A 26027-nucleotide genomic window follows, 5' to 3' on the forward strand; every position below is an offset into this window, starting at 1 on the left:
ATTAAAGAAGATGATTTCTTTATCCCAAGAAATTTCTCACCTAATTTAAGTATTTATGCATTTCTAAAAACTAAAGTTTTATTCAAAATGTAGAAAACACTGTTTCAAATTTCCCTTAAAAACAAAATTATTTTAATATAATAGTGCCATTGTTCTTAAGAGATAGATGCTCAAGTAATTAGGGGAGAAGTGTCATCCTGATATCTGTACTCTAGTCTTAAATGAATTAACAAAAAGAGGGACAGGGAAATGTGGCAGATGTCACCAACTAGCAAGTACCTAAGGGAAAGAAATGGGTGTTTACTACATTATTTTATGAATTTTATGTTGTTTTAAAAATTTTCAAAATAAGAAGTTGACGGGAAAAAACTCTTCAATAAACTTGAAATAATCATCTTACCACGATTTTAATTGTCCCCTTACCTTGCATTATTCATAAATTTTAATTTGGCCAATTTTGTATAGTATTTACATGATAACATGGAAGAATCATAAAGGCAATGATCTGAAAAATGAACAAAAGGTGAATCTGGTCATCTTTGAAAGTTACGCATGTAAAAACTTTCCCATGTTTTTCTAGTTTCTGATGTTCCGAGGGACCTGGAAGTCATTGCTGCAACTCCCACTAGCCTGTTGATCAGCTGGGATGCTCCTGCTGTCACAGTGAGGTACTACAGGATCACCTATGGAGAAACAGGTGCGTTGGCGAAATGCTGCTTCCACTCTGATCAGGTACTCAGTTGTGGGTACCCTGAAAGCCCAGCAATAGATACATCATTAAAGAAACCGACAAGTCCATTTAGTGGAGCCTTGTCTTTCCTAAGACTACTTGGGAAATATGTATGATCTCACTGGTGGCAAAAATTCAGATAAAAAGTTATTTGTATAATACTAGAGGGGAAAAGCAGAGCTTGTAAAGTCACAAACATATTATCAATGGTAAAATGATAAGTAATTTGTATTTATCTTCCTCTTTTTTTTTTTTTTTAATGGGGGTACTGGGGTTTGAACCCAGGACCTCATGCATGCTAATAAGCATGTGCTCTACCACTGAGCTATTACCCGCCCATTCTTCCTTTTACTTTCCTGTGTTTTCAAACTTTTGTTTACTATAAATACATTCCACTAGATTTGAAAAAGGAACACAATATATGCAATCCTGGGTTGAGGTCTTACCTCCTCTCCCCTTCTAATGTTAACCTGCCAACGTTAAAGCCGAAATGTTAAAATAGCATTAGCTGCAATTTTCTCCCAATTTCTACACACTCATCAAGGCTTACGACAGGCATAAATAAATATAACTTTCTGTTCAGGCTGTATTAATAGCACCTCTTTTAAAGGGCATAAGCAAAGGTGTGACTTGCTGCTCTCAATACATTAATTCAGTTACTCAGCAGTCCCCAGGTGCCTCTCAGCCCCTCACACTTTGAATTAACCCCTTTTCAAACAGGAGGAAATAGTCCTGTCCAGGAGTTCACTGTGCCAGGAAGCAAGTCTACAGCTACCATCAGTGGCCTTAAACCCGGAGTCGACTACACCATCACTGTTTATGCTGTCACTGGCCGTGGGGACAGCCCTGCAAGCAGCAAGCCCGTTTCCATTGATTACCGAACAGGTACTGACCCTTCCTCTGGGACAACTCAGGCTTATGTACTCACAGAGTTTTCACAATGATCTCCCAAAGTGTTTTCCTCCTTGTGGAACTGATTTTCTTTTTTAATAAGACAAGGCAGCAGCTACAGCTAACAGAGTTTTGAGCCAGAAACACAAGGAAGCACACCAAGGGCAGGGATTTTTGTCTGTTCTGTTAATGGATGTGTTCTATGGCATATATAAGAACAAGTATAAAAGATGTTCAGTAAATCTTTGTGAATGAATGAATGAAAGAATGAGCTGTTAAGGTAAGAAGACAAACATCTACTTGAAATGTAGTTTCTTTGTAAAGGAAGCAGCTGCCTTGGAAATAGGTAATGGTATCAAGATGCACATACTACCTGCCAAAAGCTGTCTCTGTGTTTCTGCAAGAGAAACCCCTGGGAGTCATTGACAGGAGTAAGAGATTATTCCACTGAACCAGAACTAGAGACAAAGACTTGTCCAGTCTTGTCCCCATAGAGTGGGGTTTCATTAGTTTCTCTTGTTTTTTATTTGTAGAAATTGACAAACCATCCCAGATGCAAGTGACTGATGTTCAGGACAACAGCATTAGTGTCAGGTGGCTGCCTTCGAGTTCCCCTGTTACTGGTTACCGAGTGACCACTACTCCTAAAAATGGCCCAGGACCATCGAAAACTAAAACTGCAGGTCCAGGTAAGAATAGCCAGCATCTCACATACATCAGGATACACAGAGTAAGACCATAATAAATAAATATACGCTTTTTAAAAATAAATGGCTCTGAGTACTATAGTTTCATATCATGTGTCAGAGTTTCCTCATTTGTGAATTTTGGGCTTACGGTTATTACCAACTCCCTCCGCAGCAGAATTTTTCTAATGAGTTCATTTCTGTTTTTACATGCATAGTTTTGTTTGATGGTGTGAACATCTTAAATTTTTAGATCCATCTTTGTGGTTTTGTTTATCATGCACACCGAGAAGAGAGAGATGGGCCTGACTTTTTAAGATCCTTTTAGCGCCTTGTTTTTGCTTTCGTATAAAATAATTGTGAAATTAGGACCCTAAGGCAGTATCTTAAAGTCCAGTTAATTTTCATTTTACAAATACAGCATCATTCGTTGTTAGTGGCATCACAGTTAATTTTAGAGCTTTTTCATTAGCAGGACTTCCCTCCAATATGGTCATTTGTATTAGCAATGAACACATTTGTCCAAGAGAAAATCCATGTGGGACTCCTCCATATTTTCATGACAATTCTGCAAATGAAAATTCTAGGCCACCACACATTTACTACCCAACTCTAAAAGCCACTGGGTTGATCTCCTAGTGAATGACATAGATGCTGCATTTGTTTTTCACTCCCTTTGCAGATCAAACAGAAATGACGATCGAAGGCTTGCAGCCCACAGTGGAGTACGTGGTTAGTGTCTACGCTCAGAATCGAAACGGAGAGAGCCAGCCTCTGGTTCAGACAGCGGTGACCAGTACGTAACCAGTGCCTGTTTTCCACTTTCAAAGTCAAATTTTGTTCTTAGGCGTCTGGATACCTAGTTTGTATCTCGAGCTGAGTCCTTTAAAACATCTTTCCTTCTCAGTGCCAAGCGATGAACACATAGGGAAAGAAGTTGTGGAACTACCAAAGTTAGTTGCTGTGCTTTGAATTTCTTTTGCTCAAATGGCCTCAGCAAAATCTTATTTGCCTGTAGCAAATCTACAAAATGTTTTGCTAGCACCTTCTTTTCTAAAACTGGATGGTAAAGTTGATTAAAGTATGCTTCGTGAAGCTGTTATGTTTGGAGACTTTGTGGCTGGACCAGACTGTGGCTGGACCAGCGTTTAATGTAAATATTTAACACAAGGGTGGAAGGGGGAGGGTGCAGTTAGAGGAAGATTCTAACAATCTGAATCTGATGTTGAAAATCAACTTTACCACTTCCAAGGTATAGAAAATCCAGGTCTATGAGACTAACATCACATTGCAAAAACAAATCTTGGTAGAATATCTTAAAATATAAATAAATCCTCATTGTGGGGACGTTTTGCAGGGTGTCTGCATCTCACGCACACCTATGTTTTAATAAGTGATATGACATTAAATATTTTCTAAACCAAAAAGAAAAAAAAAGTAAGCAGGTGTCCAGTAATTTTTCATTTAATGGTGAGTTAATTGGAATTTAATTCATCAAAGACAAAATGGTGTCTAGAGAACTGCTTTGCATGTTATAAAAATGCTTATTTCACAACTTGCTTTTCACATAACCTCTTACCGTTAATTTGCCTAACAGACATTGATCGCCCTAAAGGACTGGCATTCACTGATGTGGATGTCGATTCCATCAAAATTGCTTGGGAAAGCCCACAGGGGCAAGTTTCCAGGTACAGGGTGACCTACTCAAGCCCTGAGGATGGAATCCATGAGCTATTCCCTGCACCTGATGGTGAAGAAGAGACTGCAGAGCTGCAAGGCCTCAGGCCGGGTTCTGAGTACACAGTCAGTGTGGTTGCCTTGCACGATGATATGGAGAGCCAGCCCCTGATTGGAACCCAGTCCACAGGTATATCGTTAATTGCACCACTGGGTGCTCATGGGCGCAGCGGCTTTATGCCCTGCTGAATGAATCATACTTTATCGGGCTATTGATTCCCGTATAAGGGGGGACCAAAAAAAAAGCAGCCTCTCTATTAGGAAAGACCCTCTTTAAAGAGGAATAGTAATAAGCATTAAAGTGTAGGTGGCATTTAGATGAAGTCTAATAAAAGGAAATTTTGGAGTAGCCTGGCTTAGAAACCAGGCTATAAAGCAAGATATTGGAAGATAATACTGAAATTGTGGATTATTTCCTAAGCCATGATTTCCTGTGGTTACACTCACCGTGTATAAAGGAAAGAAGTTTGGCATCCTAGAGTTTTCGCTAAAAAAGGAACCCAAAGTGGGCCATTTCATAGCAGCATGATTCTGAGAACACGTGGGTAAGACTTTCCTTCTCTGGTTAGAGATTGTGTGCTGGGGGTATAATTTGCTTAACGGATTGAGAATCAGACACATAGGAAACAGCTGATAGGGCAAATGCTTTCCACAATACTTTATCCTCTTGTGCTTTATTTCTGAAGCAGAGTGGAATGCTAAAGACGTGTCCTCAGGACAGCATAAACCCTGGAGGTGACAATCTGTCTTATTGCTCTTTGCTTCTCTTTTCTGCTTTGTTGTGAGCCAATTTTCTTCTTACGCTGCACCACAGAGAATACTTCAAGTTTAGCAGCAGTCTCTGTCGTGGGGTCCAAATAAGAGAATAAAAACGTAATTCTATCTTTGGAGGGATAGAATACTCTGTGAAATGGTTTTTCATACAAAGATAATTTATATAAGAAAAGGACGTTTTCTCATCTTTCCATGGCCGATAAGCCGATTTTTGACTTTTTTTTTTTTTAAGGGAAAGCAAAAAACAACTTCTAAAACCTAAAATCTCTTAGGGTTTTGGCATTAACCCATGTTTCCAAGTGATTCTGAATATTGGTGGATTAAAAACACATTTTTTTTTCAGCAAACATTTTCTTCATTTTGCATCCCCCTTTGTACTTTTTTGCACAGAATCTTTGTTTGATCAGAGTACTCACCTAAGCAAACAAGCACTATCTACTTCTTGGAATTCACTTTATTTTTCCCTTTTCCCCCTTTACTATAAGATAACCTCTAACCAATGACCATCCCGACAGCCATTCCTGCACCAACCAACCTGAAGTTCACTCAGGTTACACCAACAAGCCTGACTGCCCAGTGGACGGCACCCAATGTTCAGCTCACTGGATATCGAGTGCGGGTGACCCCCAAGGAGAAGACTGGACCCATGAAAGAAATCAACCTTGCTCCCGATAGCTCATCTGTGGTTGTATCAGGACTCATGGTGAGAAGTGGCCTTTTTTCATTGAAATAAAAAATGTACGTCATCTCTTACACAGTTTAAGGTGGTAGAAATATAACATAAAATAAATCTAACTGTGTTCTTTGCCTCTGCCATCAAATTCATTTTATTATAATTTTGTATCAAGTAAAATTACTTGTGTTGACCTGAGCTTTTCCAGATGACTATCTGGGACCGCATTTTACACGTAGCTTTGGATATTGCATAGATCTTTAAATCTATTCTATTTCAAAAGGCTGCATGTATGTGGTGGGGTGGGGAGCAATAGGTATATCCATAGACTGAATGCATAAATCATTCAGCCTATGAATATATTACCTTTACAAGGAATATCTTCCAGTTTTCACCAAACCACCTTGATCCTACCTTCCTTAAATCATTTTTACTCCTTCTATATGTGCATGCAGAAAACTAGCCAGGAACCTAGGAGATTGGTGTACTTCTTAACATAAGGCCAATTCCAGGAGAAACTTCAGAAAGAGGGTTCAGAGATAGGCTAGAGCATTCTCTTTGCCTCTCTGTGATCAGAAAAACTCATGATTTGTACCTGTCAGATTATAAAGGAGAAAAACAGACTAATACCCATTTTCTTCCTTTTGTATTAGCTTAGTGTAAGTATGTGAGTTATGGCTTCCTTGGGGTTAACTCCTAAACATATTTTTAAATTTATGTGATTCAAACATGTTGTTGATCATCTGCAGTGTAGAAATGAAATCAATCCAGAAACTTACAGTGCTACGGATTTTGCTAGTTTATTTTTTCTTTTCTAACCATTGCATTTTTCTAATGCTGGAGTGAAAATCCCTGGGCTTCAGAAGATCACAATGCTAAAGCTTACCACGTCCTTTTCTCTAGGTGGCCACCAAATATGAAGTGAGTGTCTATGCTCTTAAGGATACTCTGACGAGCAGACCAGCTCAGGGAGTCGTCACGACTCTGGAGAGTGAGTAACCAAACTTTGTGGTATTGACAAACATCCCATATCAACAAAAATTAAATGGCAAATGCCTTTCTAGATCACTAAGTTAACAGTGGAGTGATTTCTAGTTTGGAAATTGATTTGTTCGCCCATCTTTTTGAGTTACTACAGTCACCTTTTATGCCTCTCCAGAAGATGTTCTGCTGGCCAGTAAATGGAATTACTTCATAATGTTGTAATGTTGGTGCAATGAATTAGGACTACCTAGTTCATGTTCTACTTATTAGAATTTGTTTTCATAGAGATAAGTTTGGAGAGGACATGCTGGCTTCTGCTGTATTTTAACAGTATAGTAAGATTTGGACAAAATTGGGCCCAGATTCTAGTTTTCTGCCATAGCAATAATCCACAGTTATTCTCTTTCAGAAATCACAAAAAGTGTCAAAGTTTCCTCATCTACAAAATAGGGATGGTGTTACACCTGTTAAACAATGTGAAGCCCTATAAAAATGAGAAAATACTAGCAAATATGTATATATTATTGCTGGCTGCCATATCATTGTTATTCCTACTACACATTTTTTACATTACAATAACTTAATAATTTTAACATTTATTGAGATATTTGTAGATATCTGAATACAGCCTTAGGAACCAATGGCCATATCTAGAAACCTTTTCAGTTCTGTAAAAAAAAAAAGATACAAGAGGTGAATATTTTCGTTTTTCCTAATTACTGTCAGCTTTTCTCTTTAGATGCCATAGGAGAAAATCTACACATTGTTAGTCATGTGTAGAAACTGATGTATTTTGTATATAATAAAGAAACATTTTAAAATATCAAAACCTTGCCTACATAAGCCAGCCAGGCACTAACCCCTGGCTATCATCCCATGCAGATGTCAGCCCTCCAAGAAGGGCCCGTGTGACGGATGCTACTGAGACCACCATCACCATTAGCTGGAGAACCAAGACTGAAACGATCACTGGCTTCCAGGTTGATGCCATCCCAGCAGATGGCCAGACTCCAGTTCAGAGAACCATCAAGCCAGACGTCAGAAGCTACACGATCACAGGTCGGGGAACTCTCTGTACTGACCCCATGTGTTAACTGCTATTCAAAACACACATCAGCTTATTTGTTTTTCTACCACTTACACTGATTAAATGTATCTTCAGTGCTTTATGATAACCCAGCTCTATTTTTAAAACTTATCTTCATACCATGATCAAAAACTTTTGTCTTGTGAATATCTGATTTCATCTAATGTTTGCCAGAGAAATGGCATAAGTCCCATTCATCAGATTTGATCTTTGCCGGGGGAAGGTATAGCTCAATGGTTGAATGTATTCTTAGCATGCATGAGATCCTGGGTTCAATCCCCAGGACCTCCATTAAAGATAAATAAATTAAATAAATAAATAAACCTAATTACCTCCCCCCTTAAAAAAAACAAACAGATTTGATATTGCATCCATGGACTCTTTCTTATTAAAAAAAAATTGTACATTAATGCTTAAAAACCAAAAGAAACTCAATGATAGTATAGATTTCTTAACATTAACATAGATTATAAAGTAAAATTAAATTAATAAAAAAGCAAATAACACTACCTCATAGAGATCATTGTTATTGTCAGAGAATGTTCCGTATCTGGGTCAGTTTAGGTCTTTCGGAGATTTAAAATTCTGATTCCAGTGACCATTGGATGAAACACACTCAACAAGTGCTCACCCATCACCAAGATGGCCACTTCCAACACACCGTTTTTGTATTTTAAAATTTGTTTTAGCCAGTGTCTTTGGATGCAGGAGTGATTTTCCTTGGAGACAGGTTTCTCATTAACAGTGAACAACCATACCATACTTTATTCTTCCAACGTGAACTGCTTCCAAGGGCTACATAAACATAAATATATAAGTAGGAGAAAGCATGACAATTGCAGATGAGTTTGAAGATTTGCCTAGTAAATGAAGGTCAGATAAAAATCTTCTCTTCACAAATCCCAGGTTTGCAACCCGGCACTGACTACAAGATCCACTTGTACACCCTGAACGACAACGCACGGAGCTCCCCTGTGGTCATTGACGCCTCCACTGGTAACTACACTTTCTCCTGAAGAAATGCCACTGGCTTAGGTGTAGGTAATCAGTCATGTGAATTTCAGAAACAAAAACGAGGCTGATACTTCTATATTACAGATCATAGTGAACCATTTTCACAGTTTACAGAACTCTCAGATTTACTCCAATCTGTCTTTAAGGGCTGGGGAAAGAGTGTGGGAATAGTTTTCCTGGTCATTCATTTTCTTGGAGACTGAATTTTGTTTTCTTTTAGCCATCGATGCACCATCCAACCTGCGTTTCCTGGCCACCACACCCAACTCCTTGCTGGTATCATGGCAGCCACCCCGAGCCAGGATTACTGGTTACATCATCAAGTTTGAGAAGCCTGGGTCCCCACCCAGAGAAGTGGTCCCTCGGCCGCGCCCTGGTGTCACAGAAGCTACTATTACTGGTATTGCTGCTTCCACGCTGCCACTTTCCTCCTGACTCCCCAGGGCACACAAAGTGCTCGGCAGTCCCCAACTGCGTGTTTGACACTGAACCATGAGAACGAGAAGCCCCGTCCTCTCAGTAGGAGCTCAATACATCTCAGAAGTCATGAATTCATGAAAATTCAATAATTTCAATACTGTCATTATCACTAGAGTCTTTTTATTTGCTCTACGTTTGCCAGACACCGCTCCGTGTGGTCCTAGAAAAAGATGTTTTTCAAAGCTAACTGGCAGACTTTGATACTGTCATCTTACTCTGCAACCTAAAGGAATGAGAAGCCGGCAGGATTTGCCCGAGTGCCCTCTGCCATTGCCCTCACTGTCCCATTTCACAGAGTAGGTCTGGAGGCAAAGTGATTCCCAACTACCCATGTTGGAGAGAGTGCTGCTTGGAGTGGGGAATAAAAGATCAGAGGCCTCTGGGATCATTTTTGTCCAAGGGATTAAAATTGTATACTGTGAATAGGGTATCATCTGGACTTAAAAATCTTGGGGGGAGGACATAGCTCAGTGGTAGAGCGCTTGCTTAGCATGTACAAGGTCCTGGGTTCAACCCCCGGTACCTTCATTAAATAAATTAATTAATTAAATAAAACCCAATTATCCCCAACACACACACACCAAAAGAAAAATCTTATAGAACACACAGGTCCCAGGAGGAGACGCTGCTTTTTTAGAAAGTTTGCGGACAGGGAAATAGAGTCAGACATGGGAGGCAGTGAAGTGGATTCTGCCTGCAGGGACCGCACACACAGTGGGCACTCTCTCCTGCAGAGCACTTCTGTATTGTCTGACCTTTCACTGATCCAGCCACTGAGGGCCACTGGACTGCTAAGCTTAAGTAGATTTGTGTCTACGGTATATGCATTGATCTCTCCAAATGTGTATTCTGAGGGCCGTGTACAATGCTGATAGATTTTCCTGAATTCAAAAGGATGGATAAGAAGTTAGAAGAATATCCAGGGAAAGTTAGAGTAAAAGTGCTTATTCAGGTGTCAGATTTGTTAGGAAGATAATTTGCTAAGTGGCCATTGCATGCAGAGTATTTGGGTATTCATGGAAGTCAATTTCATACCTTTCAAGAGTCCAAGGACCAGCTGGAGAGAGGATGCTTGCTCCCCAGGAGAATATCCTGGTGGGATCAACTTCCATTTGACCACCGAGCCCACAACGTAATGTGATCATCTGTCCTTCCATCAGGTCTGGAACCAGGAACTGAGTACACTATCCAAGTCATTGCCCTGAAGAACAATCAGAAGAGTGAGCCTCTGATCGGGAGGAAAAAGACAGGTAAAGAGCACCTTCCGGGTAACGGAGACCGTCACTACAAAACTCATTACAAATGATTCATTTTGCAGTGAAAAGGTTCTCCAGGTTCCGCTGCATTTCTCATAGACCTTTTTTCCCTCTGACAGCATAGCATGTACATTGTGCTTCGTGACAGCAGGAACAACCTGACATAATCTGCAGAGTTCAGTTTGTTTTTTTTGTTTTGTTTTGTTTTTCTTAGCCAGTCAATACAAAAGCTTTTTATTCACTTTTAAAAAAATTCAAACCAGGTATTAGAGTGTAAAACTGAGTTGTGATCATTGCTATTCTTTTATACATTCTGGTGAAGTTAAATATGTTTAAAAAAAAAAAGAAAAAAGCAAGGGGAGAGAAAAATCTTTCCCATTTGCCTTTATTTATTACTTGGTTTCTGAAACTAAATAATGTCTTACTTTTTTTTTAATCCAATTTCACTTTAATTTGAAGAAAATGCTTTATTTGTGCAGGTAGGAGAATTTTTTATAATAAACTTTATGTATGTATTTTAATCTACTTTTATTTTAGCATTTCAAACTGAAAATTACTGTGCCAAACCTCTGGAATTCTCGTACTTCAGATGCTGATATAATTATTCTGGATTCCAGTCCTTATAACAGGATTCTCAAGTGAAAAGGAGAAAAAAGGCTTCACCTTTCAGTTCCATTAGGCTTAATTTGAGCAAAGGCAGCGTCTATGGGGCTCGGCATTTCAAAGCTTTGTGTGTATGATAAATTCATACGAACACTTTTTTCATTCTCAACTGTAAAGAAACCTTTGAGAAAAACCATAAAGATTTCTTTCTGGAAAAAAGTGTTTTGGGATCTAAGTACTGCTAATTTTCCAGGGGCTTTGATCGGATTGTCAAGTAGTTGTTGTTGCCTGAATTGATAATGACTTGCTGCTGCTACTTCTGGGAGCTTAATGCGCTCTGCTTTTTTGGCTCTAACCTCTCTTGGCTAGATGAGCTTCCCCAACTGGTAACCCTTCCACACCCCAATCTTCACGGACCAGAGATCTTGGATGTTCCCTCTACAGTTCAAAAGACCCCTTTCATCACCAACCCTGGGTATGACACTGGCAACGGTATTCAGCTTCCTGGCACTTCCGGTCAGCAGCCTAGTCTTGGGCAACAAATGATCTTTGAGGAGCATGGTTTTAGGCGAACCACACCGCCCACAACGGCCACCCCCGTAAGGCATAGGCCAAGACCGTATCCGCCGAATGTAAATGAGGAGATCCAAATTGGTCATGTCCCCAGGGGAGACGTAGACCATCACCTCTACCCTCACGTTCTGGGACTCAATCCAAATGCTTCTACAGGACAAGAAGCTCTCTCGCAGACAACCATCTCATGGACCCCATTCCAGGAAAGCTCTGAGTATATCATTTCATGTCATCCCATTGGCGTTGATGAAGAACCCTTACAGGTAATTAATTTTTCTCTTTACTTCTGGACAGCCTGGGAAAATAGTAAGCCAGGTTACTGAAGGGATCAGAGCTCTGATGTCAAGTGGCCATACTTCTAGGACCATCTCAGAAAAGTGGCATGCTTAAATCCTGATTTTTTTTTTTTTAATCTCAATGTGGCTCTACTCTAGGGGATGTACCAAAGAGTGTCATTAGCTTTTGTTTAGTAGAGAGAATAGAATCATTTCTATTATTCTCAATCATTTGAGGCTCCTTAGTAACATAGACAAAGAAATGACCTTAGAAAAGAGAGAGAGAGAGAGTCTGCCTGAATTTCCATTTGTTCGAGAAGGGCTAAAATGCCATTGTGATGGTTTGTCCTTGAAGAATCCCATTTCCTACAATGTGTCTGAGGAGAAAGAACTTGGCCGAAGCTGTGTCTATCAGCTATTACCAGTGGTTGATTCTCTAAAGCTTCCTGTTCTTTAATTTGTCTTGTTGATTTCCATTTTTTACTGTTTTCTTATTTTTAGAAAGTGGCAGGATTTTTTAAAACTGACTCCACTGTGGAAGATTTATGAGCTTAGAAACATGAATTTGAGGATTTGCCACGTATTTTAAGGACCCTGTGTTGGAGTCAGGTGCCACTTGACCCTTGTGTGGGATGAATATATCTCCCACATAGCGCAGCGTCCACGTTTTATGTGAAGGAGGCATGGCCAGGGGTTTCAGGGGGCTTGCCCAGACCTGACACTACAGCAGGATGAAGAGGAGGCTGTCTCTAGAATTAGTGAGAGTTCCTGGTGTCTGTGGAGCACATAGGGTAGATTTTTGGCAGGAAAATCTGGCCAGTAGAAATGATGGCCCATCACCCAACTTCTATTTCTCTCCTTGGCTGGTCGGTTGGGACCTTTACACCCTCTATCTTTGTCTCCCTTTGCATTGCTTACACAGTAAGAGTTATTGATAAGAGAATAGGGTAAGTCATGTCGCTTTCTCACTATAATGCTTTCTCCTCCACTTTGGATGTGCCAATAATTGTAGTTCCGAGTTCCTGGAACTTCTGCTAGTGCCACCCTGACGGGCCTTACCAGAGGGGCCACCTACAACATCATAGTGGAGGCACTGAAAGACCAGAAGAGGCACAAGATTCGGGAGGAGGTGGTGACCGTGGGCAATTCTGGTATGTGAAGGTCTGCGTTACTCAGGCATGGGCCCTGGACTACACCAGAGAGGCTTCTTCAGTTGACTTTTCCTTTCTTGCTGTTGTCTTTTGACTTTGGGAAGTAATTCCATGAAGTAAATGAGCAACTTTAAATTCAGTTAGTTTCCCCTCAAAGAATCCTGGTATTTTTGTAAAACACATACAGAAATAGAGTCTCAAACAGTGATATGATGATAGACCTGGAAGAGACTTCAAATATTATTTAATTCAACACGCTAAGTCCCTGCTAGTGGATATCTGACTTGATGAAGGACACGAGTCTCTTGATCTCTTTTCCCAGACCCACTTCATCTTACCATGTTGCTGTCCTCCTAATTTTTAAGTCCTGAAAGTGATTACCTGTAAAGGATATTCCTTACCTGCAGACATTAGTGCCTGCTGGGTTTTGTTCCTGATGTAAAATGCTACCAGCAGAGCCCATGTCTGTCCAAAGAGCTCCCTTATCCCAACATTATTTCATGATTATAGACGTCCAGAACAGCAACAGAAGTTAAATGGTCATTGATTCTTCTTTGTAGCACCTGGGAAGTCCTTTTAAACCAGTAGTGTATCACCTGGCTTTTCAAACTGCGGCAACTGAAGATTTACCAAGGAACACACGATAGGGAATAATTAAAACCATGAATCTCGAATCTTCCCGCCAGAGGGTTCTCTATTCCACATCAGCAGGGAGTGCTAAATTCTGTCTCTGTCAAGTGACAGGCTTTTATTCCTAGGGCCAGTTACTTAACCTCAGCCTCCTTCCTCATTCGGTAGATGACTGTGCCCTTTTACATGTATAAATGCCTGTGAATTAAGCTGTTTTTGTTTTGTTTTGTTTTTGTTGTTGTTGTTGTTTTGGTTTTTTGCAGGGGGGATCATTTTGTGCTTACGTATTATATACCTATGCTAATGCACACCTTTTTCTTTGTGTGGTTTTGCTAGTAGAATGCCACGTGAAAGGAATTTTCAGAAGCACAAAGGTCTTTGCATTTTTTCCACATCATTTTGAAAGAAGATTCCATCTCCAAAAGTTTAGCCAGGTGGAATTTCAACCCCTGGCTATTTTTAGGAGGGCAAGTGAAACCCCCAGCAGCAGTTTAAGTTCCTTCCATTTTTCTTTCTGAGGCCTTATTCCCAGCAGCAATATTCTGCATTCTAGCCAGGTTCTCCCGGCTTTGAAACACTTCAGACACCTTTGTTTCTCCAAAACTCTATTTTCTTCCAGAGTGATGCCTTTTAAAATATTAGACACTTCAAATATCTATTGCTTTTGAGCTTTTGATTTTCGCACTGTGAAAAGAAATATGCAGGGTGGGATTCAAAGTCACAGAAGTTAGTCTACTTAATTTTTAGAGAATAATTTGGAGCATGCTTTGTTTGCATAGATTCTTTTAAGATAAGCTTTACCAAAACATAAGGCCCAGATCTTAGGCAACGTGAAGAAGCTCTATTACTTATTCTTAAGTGATTGATATCCCATTGTTTTCTCTTATTTGGAACAGTTGGTTTTACTGATAAAGTAAAGCAGTCTGACCATTGTGACAGTAACGTACAAAATCTAGGCTTTTTGCCCTACCATGCAAAAAAATGCAATAAAAGTGAATATCCCATTAGTGCAATCATATTCTAATGGTATATAAAAATGCTACGACTTATGTATTAAAAGCAAAAGATGTCCTCTGATAATCATTCTTTATCTGGTGCGTACTTTCTAAGTGTTGGCAATAGACCAGTGCTTTGAATTCATGATCTCATGTAGTCTTCAAGAGATCCTGAGCAGGTGAAGATATTTTTATTACTATCGCCACATTACAGATGAGGGAAATCAGGCAGAGAAATGTTAAATAACTCGCTTAGAGTCACTCAGGTACTGGTGCAGAGGAATTTCCAGCCTTTGCATCGCGCTGAAGTTCTTAACTAGCTTCAACCGCCTCACAATCTGTTCCACGTTCTATAGACTAGATTTACCAGAAATGATAACTTTTTTTAGAACTGAGGACAAAAAATGAAAGACGGGCTCCATTTAAAATGCTCATGGCAAGTGTTCACTGACAGTATCTAAGCATTGTTTATTAGAGCAGCTGATGCATTGATAGACGAGATGAATGCTTTTTAATACTACTGGGATTTTTGTTTTAAATTAAGTCATTACAATATACAATAATTCCGTTTTCTTATTATGGTTCAAAAATAACAATAAAATGTCTTTTTTTCCCTCCTTTTCTCCACGTAGTTGACCAAGGCCTAAGCCAACCTACAGATGACTCGTGTTTCGACCCCTACACCGTTTCCCATTATGCCATCGGAGAGGAGTGGGAGCGATTGTCTGAATCTGGCTTTAAACTCTCATGCCAGTGCTTAGGCTTTGGCAGTGGTCATTTCAGATGCGATTCATCTAGTGAGTAGCTTGCTTTGTCCATCTCTTGCATTTCCATGCATTTGCACAATGTGCCAAGGAAGCATGTTTGGCAGACACAGGCTCTTCCAAACATGAAGCAGACGAGAGGAGACTGCTTGACTCAAAGTAACATTTTGCATCATGAAAGAAAAAGTGATGGGAAATTTTACTTGTTGACCGTTGCTTCCTCTCAAAGGTTGTATTTCAGTGTGACTGTGAATTAAACAGCAATTTGTGATGGTAATGTGGTTTTTTTTTTTCAACTGTTAAAACAAATTAGTAAGGTCATACTCTTTGGAGCCAGGTCTAATGAAAGGTATCAGAGACACAAAGAAACCCAAAGCTCTTTTAATCTTTATTGTTGAATGAGCTCAGAGATGAACATTTATACTCACAACACTTTCTTTCAATACTAACCAAATGAAGACATATCACAGTATATACATTCACTCACACACTCACACACACTCAAATCCCTCACACACACTCATATCCTACATAGACATGCATACATATATTTGAATCTTGCCAAGTAATGGAGAGAGTACAGATAACCCACTTGTAGATAATTAAGAATTAACTACAATTGAAAAATATTTGATTTTTAAGTTATAAAGAGATTTTAATATTTTTAATTATTTTTAGTTAAAATAATCCTAGGAATTAGTTAACATGCTTTGAGATTTAGTATTAGAACTTATAAATATTTCACTTATGCTTTGTTTTTAGGGGATGTGATTATTATTGAAAATTGGTTCATTTTTATAGATGTTTATTTTATATAACTATGCTCCATAACAAGCCTCCTACAGATATATCCATAAATTATATTTGGGGAAATAATGACATTGTAGATTTTTTAAAAAGATTTTCAAAGTGTTTTTACTTAACTTGTATACATGAAATGGTTTAATTCAGACTGAAATATAAAAACAACTAATTTTTGCTTTTATATTTCATCTGAAAATGGAAAGACAGCATTAGAAGTGTCATATGCTGTTTAGGAGTTGAAAGTTTTAACACTTGGTCAGTTAGTTGGTTTTTAATATCTAAAACTGAACCATTTTAAGTCTGTATATTCATTACAGAGGGAGGAGAGCTCTAAGTTGATTATGTGATTCTTTGGCTCCACTTACATATTCTTTGCTTAGATGTCATAACTGTTGAATAACTTTTTTAAAGTTTAAGGAATGACTGACTTGATAAAATGGAAGAAATCATATGTTACACAAACTTCTGCAGTTTCTTTTGTTTTAGTATAAAGATTAAAAAGTCATCTTTTGTGTATAGTAAAGACATATAACTGTGACTTTTAGATATTCCTTAGAACCGGTCTTATTTGTAGGGACAATAACCACTCATTTATCATTTTGTTTGTTTTGGTTTTGTTTTGATACACAACTTTCTGCTTTTACTTTTCCCATTTAAACGAGACAGGTTGTAGCATGTAGAAACCAGCCTATCTTTTGTGTTTTTTCAGTTAATTGAACTACTTTGTATCCAGGACCTGTGCAAATCCAAAAGTGACTTTTCACTTGTGATCTATTCCTAAAAATCTGCTCAAATTCTCCTTTAGCTTCCCTAATTTTAAACCTTCATAGTGAGAATTCAAATGAAGGTCATTGTCTATTCTTGTGAAGTGATTATAATGGAATAAACTGGATCTTAAAATATCCTGGAAAATGTTAAGTGGTAAAGACAGTATTCTTAAATCTGACCAAAAAATTGGTTTGTCTAAGGGATTATGACCTTCAACTTCCCTCGCCACTCCTTCCAGATACCTGCCTTTGGAAATCCTGTGCCATGTCCCAGTCTGCTCACTGTCTTGTGAGTCAGAACACACCAATAACTCCTTGCCTCTGATTTTCGCCACCCCACAGAATGGTGCCATGACAATGGCGTGAACTACAAGATTGGCGAGAAATGGGATCGTCAGGGAGAGAACGGCCAGATGATGAGCTGCACGTGCCTCGGGAATGGAAAAGGAGAATTCAAGTGTGACCCGCGTACGTTGCCCCCGATCATTTTCAGCGCCGCATTAAGCACTCCCACTTTCATGATGGAGCGGTAACTCCCATTCCCAGCGGTGATTAGAGGCATCAGGTCTTCTTGAGGAGTGAACCGTGGGTTTGTTCATCTTTTGATTTGGGAGAGCAGAGACCAGCTTCAAAAATGAGCCATGATTTAACGTTATTACAGGGCACTTGAGCATTTTTCCGACCTGAGTATTTTGACCATAATCTGCAGTGAAATGTCACAACAAAGCTTTACGGAGCCTGTAGATTAAACTTTTAAAATATGATCTCTATCTTTGCATCAAACCTCTTCCAATCTACGTGATCTAATCTTTGGAAACGCTGCCCTGAGATCTAGTCAGCAGTGCGTCTCTTATGGTTAATTCCCATTAACATGTGGGATTTGGGCTATGATGATACAATTTTAGGAGAAACAGAACCCACTTTCATTGAGGGGTCAAGTTTGTACTGTACCTAAGTCTGCTGACTTGTGTGTCCCTGTAGATGAGGCGACGTGTTACGATGATGGGAAGACGTACCACGTGGGAGAACAGTGGCAGAAAGAATACCTTGGTGCCATTTGCTCCTGCACGTGCTTTGGAGGCCAGCGGGTAAGACCAGATGTGCCAGGCTCCCCAAGATCAGATAAGGGGGAGGCTCCTGCACGGATGATCAGGGTTAAGTTTCCTGTGTGTGAGCTGTACATACAGTGTGGGAGCACCCCTTATGAAATGCTGAAGTGCTTCATTTCCCATAGCCCAGCGCTGCCAGCTTAGGGCTCCCCTTCCCGGTTCTCCCCATCCCCGGCAGCCTCAGCCCCCTCCCCCACACCACTATTCTCAGACTGCCTCTCTTCTTCAGCAACTAAAGTGTTAAATGCTGGGTAGCACTGGGCATCTTGCTCAGTTCTGATGGACAGGTGGCCCTGTGACACTGTCTTTAAATAATCTGAATACCTAGATCTAAGTAAAATACCACTTCTTTGTACCCTCTCTCAATCTCAAAATAGGTTTTTGCAATAAGTCTAGCTCTGTGCTCAGGAATATGGGACAGAGGGATGAGAAATAGTCCTTACTCTTAATGATATAGTTGGAGACATTAAATTAGCATACATTGAAAGTCAAGCTAATTAAGTAAGGTTCTCAATGGGTTCAATAAATACAGTACCCAGGTAGGCTGATTATCAGCAAAAAGGGCTCATAAAAAGAGAAGCATAACTTGGCTCGGGTTTCAGATGGTTAAAATTTCGTCAAGGGAGAGGGGGAAGCAGAGAGACCAGAGGGAGCACACCCCCTGAGATGGGAAGGAGCTGGCACGTGTGCGCTCTGGTGAAACAACCCTCCACCTGCTGTCCAGTGGAAAGACGTTAGATGGGAAGAAGAGGGGGGCGCTCCTGGGAGCCTTGGAAGTCCATTATTTAAGCCAGTACTCCTCAACCATTCCTAATCCATGTCCTACTTCAATATAACAACAATGCTGTGCTTTCCTCTCACATTTGAAATTTCGAAATGAAACAACTTACAACAAATAAAAGCAACAGAACATACTATTTTTTGTTTTCAATGAAAACATACCTTCCCTAACAGCTTTTCAAATTCTGGTCCCTGAAGAGTGTGCTCCCTACTTCTGGGTAAGTCTCACTGGTTGATGCCTTTGGCATTAGCCAGTTGCAGGTGCCCAAGAAGAAAGGGAACATGATGGGAAATAGTTTTTAGGAAGATTAAACTGGCAGCAGGGAAGAATCTTCAGGGGTCTGGCTCTGCCGCCACCTGAGGACCCGGCGCAGCCGCTGGAAACTGCTCTGACCTCATTCCACCACTCATGGGCGGGTGGGGAGGGAGGCACTCCCCACGCAAACTGTGGACTGTCCCTTTCTCTCATTAACACGTATAAAGACTGTGATCATAGAACTTAGTCATCTCTGGTCATGTGCTTGGTGTAGAAATGCATGATGGAAAGTGAATTTGTTGTGTAGTCGGTTTTGGGCTCACTTCAGCCTCTCCGCCTCATGATTTACGCATGTGAAAGGTCTCACATGTGACACCTATTTTGTTCTAAAGCAAAGGGCTACATAAACACTTAAGACAGGAGTGGAAACTTATGTTTTTATATGAAAGCAAGATTCGTTGATTCTGTAAGTAGCTATTTACCTGTATTGCCTTAGGCATTATGGGAAACATGCTTTTAAATGGAGAAATACATCTGAAGTATTTAACTGACAGTGTAAGAAAGTGATTGTTATTATTTAGGGTTTTTTTGGTTTTAAGAGAAAAGCCCAACTCAGGTTTACTTTGGCAAAAGGCAGTCCCAGGACCCACCAGCTCCAGAGCTGCTCCAGCAATGGCATCCAGAGCCTCTCATCGTCTCTGTGCCCCGTCCCTTCGCATTGGCTTCATTCTTCAGAAGGTGGTGCCGATGGTGAGAAGGGTGACCTCCATCAGCTCCAGGTTTACCTCCTACCAGCTTAGGGGCAAAGAGGACACATTTCCTCATGTTTCTAGCAAAAGTCGCAGGGAGGAGCAGCCCACCAGCCCAACTCGGTCCCATTCCCTCTCATCCCCTCTCTAGCCAGATGACAGGCCACCGTGTGACTGGCTATAGACACTTAGGAAGGAGGTGAAGAGGTGGTGCAGCAGAGAGAACGTGCCCAGGAGTCGCCCAGCTGGGTAGCAGCCCCGCACTACCCACAGGTCACTGTGTGACTTCTTGCTCCCTTGAGCCAGTCACTCCTCTGGGTCTCCTTTTCCTTGCCTGTAAAATGAGGGTGTTTGTCCATGTGATCTCACGTCCCTTTGAAAAGCACTAGCAGTCTAGAGAAACCTCTTCCATCATCTAGCATGGAAAGCTGATCAAGGAAGCTGGGACTAGGATGAGCCTGGCAGACAGGTGCAGTGTGAATAGAAAGCGAAGACATTTCAGGAGACAGGAAAAGCATAAATAGACAGAGGCAGCTTTAAGATATGGGTAATCAGCCAAAATACATTCTATGAGTTATAAATGCATGAGATCATCATCAAAGCTTCCTTTGTGATTAACAGCTCATATTCTGCAGCTGAAATTCTTCTTTGACACAAACACTAAATTGTGATGTTCTCGTGTTACCATTAACCCTCCCACTTCATGCCTCTGCTCTCCAGGGCTGGCGCTGTGACAACTGCCGCAGACCAGGGGCTGAACCTGGTCACGAAGGCTCCACTGGCCACTCCTACAACCAGTATTCCCAGAGATACCATCAGAGAACTAACACTGTAAGTGCACCTGCACCCTGCCTGTCTCCCCCCTACCGAACGCAATGAGGCACGGAGTAGGGAGTCTTTTTCTGTAGGTACCTTTCTTCTGAATGGACCACATTTTTTTAAACTCTTAAATGACGTAAGAGTAGAACAGTTTACCCTGTAACGTAACCTAGCTTCTAACATATTAAACTCTTGAACATCTCCTATTGCCCAGTATCTTGCTAGGTTCTCAAAGGTGGATATACTCTCCTATCCAGAAGTAAATGTCATGGAAGCCACCCTCCCCCTTTTTTCCATACATTTTACACTATTTGCTGTTAATTTCTCTTCTTCTATTTTAACAGAATGTCAACTGCCCGATTGAGTGCTTCATGCCTTTAGATGTCCAGGCTGACAGAGAAGATTCCCGAGAGTAGTAGGTCCAACCCAGAGAAGCAAGCGTGGCTCTCTGCCAAGGTCCATCCAAACTGGAGTGATGTTAGCAGACCCCGTCTTAGTTTGTTTCTTTCTTCAGCTCTTTGCTCGGGAGTAACTTTTCCAGCTTCAGCTCAACTCACAGCTTCTCCAAGCATCACCCTGGGAGTGTTTTGAGACTTTTCTCATAAATGGGGGCAGTACGTGGCCTGTTCTCCAAAGTGTGCGTTCACTACCGCTCAGTATTGTAAATGAAATGATTCTAACTTGTGATTTGGATCAGGATCAATAGGAAAAGCACATACACCAACCAAGATGCAGAATGTACTGAAATGATATGACCAAAATTTTAAGTAGGAAAGTTACCCAAACACTTCTGCTTCTACTTAACTCTCTGGCCCACAATATTGTAGGAAAGGCATGTCCTTGTTGCTGTGATATTTAAAATATCCACAGTACTCACTTTTTCCAAATGATTCTAGAAACTGCCTAGAAATATTTTTCTCTTACCTGTTATTTATCAATTTTTCCCAGTATTTTTATATGGAAAAAAAATTGTATTGAAGACACTTAGTATGCAGTTGATAAGAGGAATTTGGTATAATTATGGTTGGTGATTATTTTTTATACTGTACGTGCCAAAGCTTTACTACTGTGGAAAGACAACTGTTTAATAAAAGATTTACATTCCACAACTTGAATGTCGTGGCTTTTTTACATAAAGAAATTGGGGGGAAATAAGAATCCTCAGGAATGTTCTTTTTCTTTGTGATTCAGCAAACATTTGAAAACTCATGATGTGCACGGCTCTTGAAATTCTGGTGATTTAAGTACAAGATTTTCTAAGTCTGTCCATCCAAAAACCCAGATTCAGTCTTGTTATTTCATCTCTTCAGTAATGGAGATAGTTTTCTATCTCCTGCTTTACCAGATTTAGGTGGATTCAAATATTTATTTAACTTGCTAGCTAGCTCTTCAGAAGTATAATTAGAACAACCTTTTTGTCGTTCTTTTCTAACCATTACAACCCTTTCCTCCCTTCCTTCATTAAATAAACATCTATTCAAAGAGATTACCTGCAAGGAAAATTAAAAGATGATTGAGGTGTTAAATCTACTTAAATCATGTGGCGTAGAGTTCTGTCTTAGGGAAACGCTGTGGTATGATAAACTCAATCCAACTTGTCTTAATTCCTGCCAGCTGACACTTAAGAGTGCCCCAGATGAACAAAGTTTGCATAGTCCTGGTGTGCAAACGCCATTTCCTTTGAGTTTTACTTTGGGGAAACAACAGAACTTTAAGACTAAATCTGGAATCCAGAAGAGTGGCACTGGAAATAGTTCATTATTGATTAGTAAAAGAGCAGTAATTCACAATATATGAAATATGGAAAACATTTTTTTACCCACCATGTGCAATGTAACAAAATTTTTCAGTATATACCTGGCAATAAATATTAAGACTAAATATAGAAAGAGATTTTCTCAGGGTTCATTTGTTTAAAAAAAACAACTAATGTTGAAATTGATTTACAGTTTCTAAAATTCCTTGAACATTTAGCATTTCATTAGGGAGAAGTTTTACATTCTAATTTTACAGGACTATCTCTCAGATGAGTTTTCCTTAGCAGAGCACAGACCCATGGACTTCCGTTAACCTCACTCAAATTTTAAGCCATTAGTCACCACAACAGCTGCTCTGTACATGCGAAAAATAGGAAAAATCACGAAGGACAGATCATGGTGCTACTAAATGACAGTCCCACACATGTGGGTCATCATTGCTCACAGACAGAGAATGTGACCCAACAGAAATCCACACGTGGTGTAAGCAGAGGTCCCACTGTGGGCACGCACCAGGGAGAAAGCCGGCCGGTGTCCCCATAATCAACATGAAAAGGAGGCCCAGGCACCACGCTGGTGAAAGTCCGCACCCCAGCAACACCTTGTTGAAAGGTCTTAACATTTAGAAACGTAAGAACAGCTTTGGGTTGAGACTGACTTTGCTCCAAACCACAGATCAAATGACAAATCTAAAACTATTTTCCCCAAAGCAAGTGTAAGCAAATTCAGTTGGACTATATTGATTAAAGGGATAGCGAGCCCGTCAACCACTTACACACTGAGGTGGAAAAGAACGCAAATTCCACATTTAAGATTAAAAAAGCACCACTTTTTCCAGGATGTCTGCTAGATTCTCCAAAACAACATATTAAACCTACAAACGAAACTATTTCAATAGTGAGTCAGTAACTACATTTAGATAATCTGAACAAATGGCCTTTTATGTTTTGGCATCACAATGCAAAATGGTAAAACTTTATTTTTTAGTATTTCTCAGCAAAATCACTCAAACACCTCAAACATAAGTATTTCCAAGGATCGTTTACAGTTTTTACTGACTCATGTTACTGGTGCCCCTGAGAATTGCCTTAAGTAGGCCAGACTGAAAAGGCAATTAAAAGACCAATCTGAATCTAGACAAGAAATAGTCAATTCAAGAAAAATCAGTTAAAACTAGTAAACATTTCATGCTTAAAAGGAAAAATTGTAGTTTTGAAACTATACCTTGTCTTGCTGCAGTTGATTTGTAATAAAATTTGTTTTGTGTGTTTATATTGTTTCCAGCCCTAATGACCTAAGTGAATTATGCAAGTCAGTCAGTATGATAATATCACCATAAGCCTAGAAGGCACACATTCTGTGGAGGTGAATAAAGAAATGATCAGGTGGAAATTACAAGTATAGGAAATGACTTTTCTATTTAATTATATTTCCATTGAAAATTCTATTCCATTTCCAGTTGTATGAAACTCATTAAAGTGATTAAGAAACATCACATCAGCACATTTAAGTGCTGAAATTGCTTCCCATTCAGTAAATTCCCATTACTGCAATAGGGAAAGTGGCAGGCTCCAATTAAAAAATCCCATTTTCAGAAGATATATTTCAACCATTAAAAAAAACCACCACTCTTGGGACTTCTCATGTTTGGGAACATTTAAAGATTACTACAAAGGTTGATAAAACAGACGCAGCACAAAGATGACCTTGCCCTGCCCTGAATTGTTCAGACTAAGAAAGTTATTTTTCAGGAGTATATACAGCAGTCATATTTGAAATACAAGTTATTATCATCGCCACTTCATCCCATTCCATATCCTCATTAAAATAAAAGAGCTTAGATTTGAATTGCAAACAAAAATCTATATAAATTACAAAGAAGAGAAGAAAATGCTGTAAGTAATAAAAGAGTAAGAGAAACAGTGCTTCAGCTGGAAGCCTCAAACGGGAAATTCCTCTTTTAACTTTCCTCAGTAGAGTTAGATATGAGATATTAAAGCATGTTTTACATTTCCTTGAATTCTTGTTTACTTACTCTTTAGAGACATAAAAGTTTTAACAATCTTAAAAGCCAAATTTATCCTAAAATGGCTCTTGTATGGAGCCTCCAAAGATTTGAAATTAGCTTTGTTTGGAGGTGGCCAGGCTGGGGTGATTGTCGGCTTCGAGGGTTGGAATCGCCTGTCCTGCAGGCTGCCCAGGACAGCCTTTAGGAAACATACATCGAAAGCGGAGGATTTTCTTAGTGAGCTCTTTGCATCACGGTACTTTGGAAACAGCCACTGCATTCCAGGAGGAAACATTGCCTCTGCCAGGAGACTGCTAGACAGGACCTAACAAGGAAACCCACTGATCTGTATAATTCAGCATTAGTCGTTAAGATACTGAGCCAAGTGCTGAACAAGCCGCTTTGGTAGAGAAACTGGAACCCTTACATACACTTCTGATGGAGAAGTAAAATAGTGCAGCTAGTGTGGAAAAGAGTTTGACGATTCCTCAAAAAGTTAACCATCAGGTTACCATATGACCTGGCAATCCTACTCCTAGGTTATGTACCGAAGAGAACTGAAAACGTATGTTCACGTAAAAACCTGTACACAAATGTTCATAGCGCCATTATTCATACTAGGCAAAAAGTGGGAACAACCCAAATGTCCATCAGTCGATGAATGAATAAACAAAATGTGGTATATCCACACAGTGGAATATTATTTGATCATTAAATGGAGTGTTCATACATGATAAACCATGAACCTTGAAAACACACTAAGTGAAAGTGGTCCTAAATGTATGGTTTCACTTCATGGGGTTCCAGTTCCAGACCCTCCCAAAGTGCTGAACTCCTTTGGCTACTGGCTCCCTTGGCCGAGGTTAACCCCAGATCAAATAAAGAGAAACAGACATAGGGGAACCCCAAGGGTGAGCTGGTGGCTATTTTGAAAGGGTGTGTAAGGGGTGGGGCATTGGCCTAAAGCAGGACACTGCTTGGCAGGGCAGTGGAAGGGTAAAGTGACAGAGGAACTGTTGAAAGCCCTAAACTAAGTTGTTTCGAGGAGTGAACGATTGACAGCTTCTTGCTATTAAGGGTGCTCCTCACCAGGGTTCATTCAAACTTCCCCTTCCTGAACTTCTTGGGGCTGAAAAGGAGTCCCCTGGCTGGGCTGCCTCAAGCACTGTCTGCCGCAGTGGCCAATACTGGTGGGGGGAAAAATGAGCTCATTACTAGATGAGATTCCAACAGAAGCAGAAATAGTAAAGCAGATCTGGAAAGAAGATACCACCAAAGGAGGAAAAAGAAGAGAAATATTAGATGTGAAATAATGTAACTGCCAACATAAAGGGCTCAACAGATAGGACCAACAGAAGGGATATAATGTAGGGGTTAATTGGTACATTTGAAAAGCAGACTGAAGAAATCTCCTGAAGTGACAAAGGGAAGAAAAAGAAGTATATAATATAAAAGAAAAGCTGGGGAGGGGAGGGTATAGCTCAGGGGCAGAGTGCCTGCTTAGCATGCACAAGGTCCTGGGTTCAATCCCCAGTATCTACAAAATAAATAAGTCAATAAATACATAAACCTAATTATCCACCCCTTCTGCAAAAAAAAAAAAAGAAAGAAAGAAAGAAAAACTAAGAGATGTAGAAATTGTATTAGAAATGCTAACATTTGGGTGAAAAAAAAT

General features: G+C 40.0%; 1 protein-coding gene and 1 non-coding gene across 14 annotated transcripts in view; one reads left to right on the forward strand and one right to left on the reverse strand.

Moving 5' to 3' along the window:
• The window catches only part of FN1 (fibronectin 1), a 64713-nt gene extending 43017 nt beyond the window's left edge, over positions 1-21696 (forward strand). For 2 of the 13 annotated variants that reach the window (XM_006184307.3, XM_006184308.3), the window contains 18 exons: positions 581-697; positions 1451-1615; positions 2155-2310; positions 2990-3103; positions 3905-4174; positions 5334-5521; positions 6395-6482; positions 7358-7534; positions 8469-8558; positions 8797-8976; positions 10217-10306; positions 11285-11751; positions 12776-12914; positions 15172-15336; positions 17217-17342; positions 17856-17962; positions 20489-20599; positions 20932-21696. In XM_006184307.3, coding sequence (XP_006184369.1) covers positions 581-697; positions 1451-1615; positions 2155-2310; positions 2990-3103; positions 3905-4174; positions 5334-5521; positions 6395-6482; positions 7358-7534; positions 8469-8558; positions 8797-8976; positions 10217-10306; positions 11285-11751; positions 12776-12914; positions 15172-15336; positions 17217-17342; positions 17856-17962; positions 20489-20599; positions 20932-21003 — 2822 coding nt within the window. In that variant the 3' untranslated portion in view covers positions 21004-21696. The other 11 variants (XM_014558886.2, XM_006184309.3, XM_014558889.2 and 8 more) reach the window with 6 other exon arrangements.
• TRNAN-AUU lies at positions 991-1066 on the reverse strand. Its single transcript has one exon. It is a non-coding gene; the product is annotated as a tRNA-Asn (tRNA).
• Positions 21697-26027: the final 4331 nt, after the last annotated feature.

The sequence above is a fragment of the Camelus ferus genome, chromosome 5 (assembly GCF_009834535.1).
Source record: "Camelus ferus isolate YT-003-E chromosome 5, BCGSAC_Cfer_1.0, whole genome shotgun sequence".
Taxonomy (NCBI): domain Eukaryota; kingdom Metazoa; phylum Chordata; class Mammalia; order Artiodactyla; family Camelidae; genus Camelus; species Camelus ferus.